This window comes from Tachysurus fulvidraco, chromosome 12 (genome assembly GCF_022655615.1).
Source record: "Tachysurus fulvidraco isolate hzauxx_2018 chromosome 12, HZAU_PFXX_2.0, whole genome shotgun sequence".
NCBI lineage: Eukaryota > Metazoa > Chordata > Actinopteri > Siluriformes > Bagridae > Tachysurus > Tachysurus fulvidraco.
Genome location: NC_062529.1, coordinates 88,875 through 98,874, shown reverse-complemented (window position 1 = coordinate 98,874; position 10,000 = coordinate 88,875). Strand labels below are relative to the sequence as shown.

The window sequence follows — 10,000 nt, the reverse complement described above, 5'->3', positions numbered from 1 at the left end:
CTTTCAGTGGAAATGGATTAATGGACCCTGCACCCTAACTAGTGCACTACAGGGAGACAAGATTCCCACATGTTGGATCACTAAAACACACCAGGACATATGAGTGGTCGTGTGTTCTACTCGCTCCACTACATGGCTCTAGAACATTGACCTGAAAGCCTTTAAGACATGATTATAAATCTCCCCCAGTGCTGTTACTCCCCCTGTAGTCGCCCTGCAGCAGTGCGGCCCCCTTTTTAGATTTTACAGCAAAGTGACTCTAATGCTTATTTTACTATTTTATGATTCAGCTATTTTTAAATAAACAAATCTATTCACAGTTTGTTCTTCTAAGCACTTAAGGACCCTAGAATAGTGTAGGGTAGTTCAGGCAGGGCAGAAAACTCAGCACAGTGAAATGCAGGAGACTTTTTTTACCCTGAGGAAAAGTGGAGGAGGGAGTGGGGCACTAAATAATGACAGACCACCCAGAACCCTCTAAACAACTAAAATTCTGTTTATTTTAAGATCACTATCATAAACACTTGGGCAGAAGAGTGAGTGTGTGTGTGTGTGTGTGTGTGTGTGTGTGGGGGGGGGGGTCAGAAAACCTGCAGATTCTGTCCATTTAAACTGGTCATTTAGCTCAGAGATATTAAAGACAAAACTCCTTCGCAGACATCCTGCTTACAGGGCTGTGTTGGTGTGTGTGTGTGTGTGTGTGTGTGTGTGTGTGTGTGTGTGTGTGTGTGTGTTGATGTGTGTGTTACATTTTATGAAATATATTCTGTTTGTGTGTGTGTGTGTGTGTGTGTGTGTGTGTGTGTGTGTGTGTGTGTGTTGATGTGTGTGTGTTACCTTTTATGAAATATATTCTGTTTGTGTGTGTGTGTGTGTGTGTGTGTGTGTGTGTGTGTGTTGATGTGTGTGTAAGAGAGCATGTGTATTACCCTTTATGAAATATATTCTGTTTGTGTGTGTGTGTGTTGATGTGTGTGTAAGAGAGCATGTGTATTACCCTTTATGAAATATATGCTGTGTGTGTGTGTGTTTTTTAAATGAAATAAGAAGCAAGGTTAAAGCCCTGTTATCTAGAACACAGTGCAGTGCTTAGTGGTAACCCTAACCCTTAGTAACCCTTAGTGGTAACCCTAACCCTTAGTAACCCTTAGTGGTAACCCTAACCCTTAGTGGTAACCCTAACCCTTAGTGGTAACCCTAACCCTTAGTGGTAACCCTAACCCTTAGTGGTAACCCTAACTCTAACCCTAACCCTAATCCTAACCCTAGTACATCAGGAGTTAAAGCTAATCACTTGCTGTATAAACATCGAAACAAGAAGAAGCTCTAGTTAGAAGTTGTGTTCTTCTTACCTGTGTTCCTTTTCTTTGCATTTTTAAGACTCCTTCTCCCACTAATTGAGCTGCTGTTATCACTCATAGACTCCTGAGCAGAAGATGCGCTTCCGGTGGCCTCGCTGTCACGTATCATACTCTCATAACCACTGCTGCCCCCACTGTGGTAGAAGAGTGTAGTTTTCCCCATGGCCGGTGGCAGCTCTCCACTCAGAACGCTGCTGTTATCACTAGCATGGCCGCTGCTGCAACGATGTGGCCTCCGTGGAGCAGTAATCTTACTATATGGGGACGGTAGTGTATGAACCACTGCTGCACCATGGACTGTTCCTCCTCTTTCCTCAGTATTACATGTACCTCGTCCATGACTGGTCTGGCCTGCACTGCCCTGCAGAAGTTCTGAGATTCGTCCATTTACAGCTCTAAGGGGCAGCTTCGAGGCAAGCCCTAATCCCCTGCTGCGGCTTAGAGATTGAGTTGACCAAGAATTTGGGTTTTGGTTCTTTCCATTAGGGGGCAGACTGGAGCTCCTGTTTACTGACTGTGGAAGGGACTTGGTGGAGAAGCTCAAGCTCTTGGTGTTAGATGTGGAAAGGCTTCGAGACTTAGGACTGGCCATGAGGAGTTTGGTAACAGCTGAGATTTTGGATTGGCTTGATTTGGGTGAATGTGTTACACTGGAATTGCTGGTCAGTCCATTGGATGGAGAAGAGACAGAGTTACGTGTGATGCTTCTGCCAACTCGGGGCATGGTGCTATCTCTCACTACAGCTGCTTTAGATCCAACAAGCATCAGACTCTCCCCTCTCTCTAAAGAATGACAGTCATAGTGGCCAACATGGGACCTTCCCAGAGAATTGGTTCTGTTAGCCAAAAGCTCAAGTTTGGCACTGAAGAGTCTGCTGCTCTCCAAGTTTGGTGCTGTTTGTTTACCAGCCAGATTCTCTGGAGTGCTGCCCAAGAACGGTAAGTGCAGGCTTGGACACTGGTTATTTGTGGGATTGTGCTGGAGACTGGCTCTGTTTCTCTGGTCAAGACTTGACTTCCTCACAGGTGGTAAGGGTGGGATTCCTTTTGGACGACTGAAGAACCCTTGCTTTCCCGATGATAATCTTCGCTCCAGTGTGGCTCGAGGACTGCAGGGAGTGGATGTAGTAACTCCAAGGGTTTTATATTCTCCACTCATGTAGCGATAAGAAGACTCATCAAGGTCATCCTGCTTGTTTAGGTGATGCCATGCCCTAGGAAGGCTGCCGGTCCTGAGGATGTTAGCTGAAAACAAAGGTGTGATGTTTTCTGAAGCATTTAGAACCATTTCACATCCATCTATGACCCTATTGAAGGAATCAGAACCTTCTGCTTCACAGCTGCTTAAACCTTTTCTGTCTAACACTCTTTTACTCTTTATATATTCAGATGTTCCTTTCTCTAGCTTTGCTTCACAGACAGGTTCCTCGGGGCTGGAGGACTCCCTTTTCATCCAGGGATCATTAAAAATCATCTTACTTGAGAGAGGAACTGGTGGAGATCTGTGATCTTTGTCAGAAGGGGGTTTGGTTGGTGTATCATGAATAATGGGCATTAGAGCAACACAAGGCTGAGTTGTTATATTAGTTTTGTTACGGGAAAAGCTAGTCAAGGTGCATAATGTCTGAACATTGGAAATAGTGACTGTTGTTTTTCCCATGGTTGGAGACATTTTGGTGGAAGTTTCACTTCTACAGAAAACATTTCCATCCTCCTTGTTCTGTTCTGTGAGCTCCTCTACCTCATTAACTTCCAGAAGCTGAACCTCAGCTAGTCCGTCACCCTGCCCAAAGCATTGCTGCATAACAAAGCTTTGACAAAGTTGTCCTTCACCACTTCCCGTACTCATTTCCGTCAGCCAAGAACTGTTAGAGGGCCGTCGGTTTATGATGAACTCTCCTTCCTCCTTGCTGAGAGGCAGAAATTTAACAATGTTGGCTTCTGAGATGGTGGCAGTGGTAATGGAGGTTGGATTGCTGTAGCAATCCAAGTCTTCACTCAAACTGCTGATGATGCTGACGGGACGTGGACCCAATGCAAGATCCTGAACTGAGCACTCACTGTTGAAGCTGATTACACTGGTGGGCCTGCCGTCCTCTATGATCCCGTTCAGTGTTAACTCCTCAACAAGGGTAAAGACCAAGTCATCTTCAGCCTGTGGCTCTAACTGCTGCAAGGTGACCGGTGTGCTGTTTTTATTGTCCAGAGGTAGTTGAGGAACATCATCACACAGTGTGTCCACTGATCCTAAACTGTTGGAGGAAGAAGAGCATTTCAGTACCTGAGGACCCGTCCCGACAGGAGATGTTCTAAATTCAGCCTGAAGCAACGACTCAGTAGATGACTTTCCTGAATCTCTGTACAAGTTTTGTGTGGATTGTGGATGTGTATTAGGCATTACGCCTTTCTGGGTGTACACTTTGCAGCGCTGAGAAGGTGAATAGGGAGGTTTGAATTCTGATGTTTTTGTCAAGCTAGCTATACCGAGTCTGGGGGAACCAGAGGAACGAGGTTTACTGTCACTGCTGCTTCCTCCACTAATGGACTCCCTGCTGTTGTGAAGACTGTTGGCCCTTTGAAGAGATGTGAGCTGTCTAACACCAGTCCCTCCAGTTCCACTTGTAGAAAGAGGAGACGTGTTTATTGTGGACTTTGCCAGACTTTCTATAATGGACTGTGCAATCTCTGCTTCCTCTACCACTTCCCGGATCTCCTCCAGTTGCTGATCATTAGAGATCCTCTTGGGATCCTCTGTGGTGGTGCAGGATGGAAGAGATTCAATTTTCTTAAGTCTGTTGGACAGAACTTCTTCAAAAGGAAAACTGTTTACTTCCTCGCTGCCATCAATGCACCCCAGACGCTCCTGCAGCTCTGCAAATGTGTTGCATTTGAGACAATCTTTCTCCTGCTTGCTAGGGACTGCAGTTTCTTCAGCTACAGGAGGAAGTGTCTGAGGATGAAGGGTCTGAATCGACTGGACATTTTGTGGTGGTTGGATTAAAGCATCACCTAACTGAGATGACTGCCTGCTTTGGCCTCCCTTATCCTCATGAATAGATGTTATGATGGGTACAAACTCTGGAGGACCTTCGTTATCTGTGAGCTCTCTGTCTGAAAGTGCAGAACCGTTTGGACCTACGTAAATGACAGTATCACAAGACTGCTCACTGCTGGAATAATCATCTTGGTCGCTGGTAATGTGAAGCAGCTGTATTTCAGATCCTCTAATGTTCCTGGAGTGAATGTTGCGGAGCTGAGTCGGACGTTTCATTCTTCCCTCCTCACATGAGCTTTCTCCACCAGAGGAGCTAGATGTGTACTGCTGCAAGATACACAACTCAAAATTATATTTGGATTTCATGTTTGATGTCATGTTAATGTCTTCCTCATTCCAGAAATCAAAGGGTCATTTTGTTCCTAACAGAATATAAAATGTGCCTCATACCAAGCTTACTTTAGTCTTTTTCTTCTTCATCTTCAGCACTCGAGAAGCAATCTGTAGTGTAGACAAAGTTTCTGAGAAATGGCTGGGAGAGGAGGAGATGTGAGCGATCATGGTCGTGCGACAATTCATGTTTCCCAGCGACTCTCGCAACAGCATAGTTAACTTACTGTCCCTGTGAAACAGCACAGACAAGCGAAGGAGACGAAGAGGAGCGTTACACACACCATAACTTCTGATCACATTGTTTAATATGGCTCATTGTTTTTCCTGTGTGATGTAGATGATTTAGAAATATAATCGCATTACTGAGCGCTGGCTGTCGCTCTGACTCATCATCTACATTCAATTACTTTGTTTTCCTGCTTTGACATTTAATCCTGCCATTTACACGACCTACAGAACACAGCAACCAGCATTTAGCTCTCATTAAAGCACGCTAACATCATCGATGTTTTTATGCATTTTTAATTTATTCATGCCGATATTAAAATCTCATTTAAAATCTCCCAGAATCTTAATCACATCTCTCCGCATCGCAGTTCAGGCCTTCAGACCCACACACCAGGTCTGCAAAGTGAATTCAATTTGCATAGAGTTTTCACACATGCCTTGTGGGAGGAAAACACGATCTGCAGGCTGTGAGCCTCAAAGCTGTAAGTGTTTAAGCAGAGAGAAGAGACAGGGAATATAAACCATCATCTGTTTCTGAGGCCTTGCTCAACACACTCGTTTACCTTCGAGAACTGAGAATAAATTATTCTGGGCTTTTGTGCCACACTTCAATCCTGTCTACTTCTCCTTAGCTACATAGGACAATATGACAGGATCGGCTTCTGTTTGAGTAAACGTATACACACACACACACACACACACACACACACACACACACACACACACACACACACACACAAGCACAGATGCAACCTCATGCACTTCCCTTTCACATTAGTGGACAGAGTTGTTTATAATCTTTAAACATAAATCTTTGCGGTTACTATGGCAACACACACCATGCCTATGTGGCATCATGTTCTAAACATGTGAAAAACTTTTCACTGTTATGTAAAATAAAATCTTTAGATTTAGTAAAATGATGATTGGTGATGGAGCTTTAATTCCACATAATATTGTAAAGATGACCATAAAAATAAGCAGTCAGGACTCGTACTTGTAGGGAATGTGTTTGGAGCCGTTGACGAGGGCGAGGATGACGTTGCCGAGGGCCGAGAGAGACAGACACTGAGTGGCTGTGGCACTTTCACAGGGTTTAGACAACTCCTTCACACAACTTCCCAAATCTATAAGGTGCAGACGACTGCGGCCTCCGGACACTGACACACACACACACACACACACACACACACACACACACACACACACACACACACACACACACACACACGCACACACTCGCATGTACATATTATATAATAATTACAATACAATATAAATTCTGACATTTTAATTCTTTCTGAGGCTGAGGAACTCATTTTGATGGTATTTTCAGGACTGACTCGTGTCACATGACATTCTGATGCACATAAACAAACTCTGGACTTGTAATTTGGGCTCGAACAGGCAATAAATGAAACAGGAAATGACATCATATCTGTAAGCAGGACACACTCAGGAACACAGATACTTACTGCCTCCTTTTCCGCTCTTCTCCATGCGGTACTGGTAGATGTGCAGTGTGAAGAGCATGTGTGAGTTACGATGTTCGTCCTCATCACATTCGGCTCGGCTGCTGTACCGAGCTGCGATAGCGGCGTCTAAAAAGAAGGCAGCTTTCTCTGCAGTCGGCGCTCGCAGCTCGCTCTGATTCTGCAGCTAAACCACAAACACACTCACATGTTACACACATATCCACATCATCAGTGTTTATGCTGACAGACTCAGCAGGAGGTCACAACGTTATTTATTATTAAAACCTAGATGAAGAAATAAAAAATGCTATTTATGTTTGTTACTCATTAAGATGTAAATGTAGTACAAATAGGTTTTAATCAGCTCACAGTGATAACTGTTAATAAACTGTGTTAATAAACTGTGTTAATAAACTGTGTTAATAAACTGTGTTAAACACAGTCACCTGTAAGTGAAGAGTCGTTACTTTTATAATGTTGTTAATCTGCACATTTTGACTCACATCAGTAAGAGAATCACTTTCCCTGTATTTCACTGGGAATAAACAAGATTAATAAATTAATAAATAATAATAACTAAATAACTAATACATAATAATAAACAAACAAACAAACAAACAAATAAACAAATAAGTGGAGATGATTTTTAGTATTTAATGTTAATTCTCCCTTTGTAATTGTTTGAGGTTTTATTTGTGAATAAGATTAAAACTATTATTAAGACATTTACACACATTCAGTCTGCAGAATTAGTGTATTTATTATTTAACAGATTTTCATCTGGACAGTGACTTTATCTCCTAATGTCCTTAGAGATGCCTCTCTCTCTCTCACACACACACACACACACACACACACACACACACACACACACACACACACACACACACACACACACCAGTTGTTTATGTGAATCTCACAATTTCATTGTCTTTACATTACAAACCTTTCCTCATCTCTGTTCCCTGAATGTGACCCTAAGTGTCTCCTCACCTGCATGCCACAGATGGGGTCTTCACACAGGTAAACCCCAGGTGAGTGGCCATCCTGTAAACTGCCTGTGGCCACGTCAGACAGCAGGTCCTTCAGGTTCTCATCTTTCCCCCAGACTTCCACGGCAGAGACACGGACAGAGAATCGAGCTCCGGTCTTCTCCTTCCGCTCCGTAATGATTTTAAAGAGCCAGGAGATAGCGCAGGGGATAATGCCCAGGTTCTGCATGGAGTCGTCCTTCCCAATCATGGTGTAGGTTTTTCCTACACACACACACACACACACACACACACACACACACACACACACACACACACAGATTTATATTACAGAGGTGTGTCCTACATCACACACACTCTTCCCTGAGCACATAGTGACAGATGGCTTTACAGCTTTGCTCTGCAGGAGTAACAGTGAGACTTCTATCAGATATAAACAGAAATTTCTCCAACACTGAACAAAGGTTCAAACAGGAACAAATGGCACAATTCTTACACCTGTGACACAAACACTGTAACACAATAATACAATAAATGTGTGTGTGTGAAGGCCAAAATGTTCTGTTTATTTATGACTTGTTTGTTTGTTTGTTTATGTCTAAAGATATTTTGCTGAATGTGAGCAAATAAACATCAAAATATAAAATTAGTTTTTTGCTAAATGTGATGAAATAAAATGTTCATGAGCTTTATTACAGCTTTATTACATCTTTATTACAGGGTTAGGTGTTAGGTGTTGGGGGTTAGGTGTTGGGGGTTAGGGGTTAGGTGTTGGGGGGCTAGGGGTTAGGTGTTGGGGGCTAGGTGTTAGGTGTTGGGGGCTAGGGGTTAGGTGTTGTGGGTTAGGTGTTGGGGGTTAGGTGTTGGGGGCTAGGTGTTGGGTGTTAGGTGTTGGGGGTTAGGTGTTGGGGGTTAGGGGTTAGGTGTTGGGGGTTAGGGGTTAGGTGTTGGGGGCTAGGTGTTGGGTGTTAGGTGTTGGGGGTTAGGTGTTGGGGGTTAGGTGTTGGGGGTTAGGTGTTAGGTGTTGGGGGTTAGGTGTTGGGGGTTAGGTGTTAGGTGTTGGGGGTTAGGGGTTAGGTGTTGGGGGTTAGGTGTTGGGGGTTAGGTGTTAGGTGTTGGGGGTTAGGTGTTGGGGGGAAATCTCTTGGTCGTATAGTTAATTTAATATCCACAGAGTCTGAAAAATCAATTAACTGTTTTAGTGTAAAGTTAAAAACTGATGATGATGATGATGATGATGATGATGATGATGAGTGTTAAACTTTAATGAAGAGAAATGAATGAAAATCATCAGAAACTAAATGAGATGAAACGTGTTTAACAGTTTATTACATAAAAGGCTGAAATTATACATTTATTTATTTATATAATTAATCAAATAAATCAAATAAAAATACAGAATAAAAAATTATAATGAAAACAGAACAATGAGCTGAACAAACACGAATACACACACAAACACACACACACACACATACACACACAACGATACACACACACAAACACACACAACGATACACACAAAGATACACACACACAAAGATACACACACAAACACACAAACACACACAAAGATACACACACACAAAGATACACACACACAAACACACACACACACACACAAAGATACACACACAAAGATACACACACACAAAGATACACACACACAAAGATACACACACACAAACACACAAAAATACACACAAATGGACGAAACAATAAATTCTCTCACCCAGTTTGGAGTGACCAAAACAGAACACACATCCATCAGCTCCATTCACAACCGACTGGATCACCTCGGCTACGGTACCAGCACACACCTCCGCCTGTAACACACACACACACACACACACACACACACACACACACACACACACACACACACACACACACACACATTTTTACAGAATATCTCTTTCTAACTATTGTCACACAGGACAATTCAAACAGGAAGTGGATTAGACGAGCATTCACCTGTGAGGCATCATGTGAGAAGGCAGAGTCGAAGGTGAACATTTTGGGTGGTACTTGGGTGGAGGCTCCTCGTTTGTGATTGGAGCTCTGCTGGGAGGTGGAGTTAACAGATGGATCCATAATGCTAACCTGTTTCTTACGAGAGTCCACTTTCAGGAAGGAGCTGGACTCAGCATGGGACACGGCACACACACGCAGCATCACCTTCACCTAGACATCAGCACACACACACACACACACACACACACACACACACACACACACACACACACATTGTGTCTCATTGTGAGATTCTGCAGCCTTTACATTGATGATGTGACTAAATGATAGTCACCTTGCCGAGTCCTGGATTATCTCTCACTTTACTGACAGCTCTGAGCAGACAGGGTGGGGCTGGTGGAGACGTGACCTGCAGGATTCCACTGAAGTTTGTTGGGAAAAGGGGCGTGGTCAATGGAGCAGTGGGCGTCGGCTTCTGCTTCTTCTTTTTAGAGGACAGGTTTAGTTTTTGAGCCGCTCTAAAGGAGGGAATGTTTAATCAAACGATCAATAACACAGTTACAGAAAAATAAAGCATCTCTC

At 43.4% G+C, this 10,000-nt stretch overlaps 2 protein-coding genes across 4 annotated transcripts in view; both read right to left on the bottom strand.

The window, feature by feature from the left end:
• Positions 1-9,965, bottom strand: part of kif26ba (kinesin family member 26Ba) — a 12,517-nt gene extending 2,552 nt beyond the window's left edge. Inside the window, exons 1-8 of one of the 3 annotated variants that reach the window (XM_047821114.1) lie at positions 9,753-9,965; positions 9,419-9,628; positions 9,177-9,270; positions 7,446-7,708; positions 6,453-6,636; positions 5,975-6,137; positions 4,807-4,978; positions 1,353-4,683 (exon numbers count right to left, since the gene is read on the bottom strand). In XM_047821114.1, coding sequence (XP_047677070.1) covers positions 1,353-4,683; positions 4,807-4,978; positions 5,975-6,137; positions 6,453-6,636; positions 7,446-7,708; positions 9,177-9,270; positions 9,419-9,619 — 4,408 coding nt within the window. In that variant the 5' untranslated portion in view covers positions 9,620-9,628; positions 9,753-9,965. The remainder of the gene's footprint in view (positions 1-1,352; positions 4,684-4,806; positions 4,979-5,974; positions 6,138-6,452; positions 6,637-7,445; positions 7,709-9,176; positions 9,271-9,418; positions 9,629-9,752) is intronic. The other 2 variants (XM_047821112.1, XM_047821113.1) reach the window with 2 other exon arrangements.
• The window catches only part of LOC113660809 (kinesin-like protein KIF26B), a 9,156-nt gene continuing 8,893 nt past the window's right edge, over positions 9,738-10,000 (bottom strand). Inside the window, exon 3 of the mRNA XM_047821581.1 lies at positions 9,738-9,936. Coding sequence (XP_047677537.1) covers positions 9,738-9,936 — 199 coding nt within the window. The remainder of the gene's footprint in view (positions 9,937-10,000) is intronic.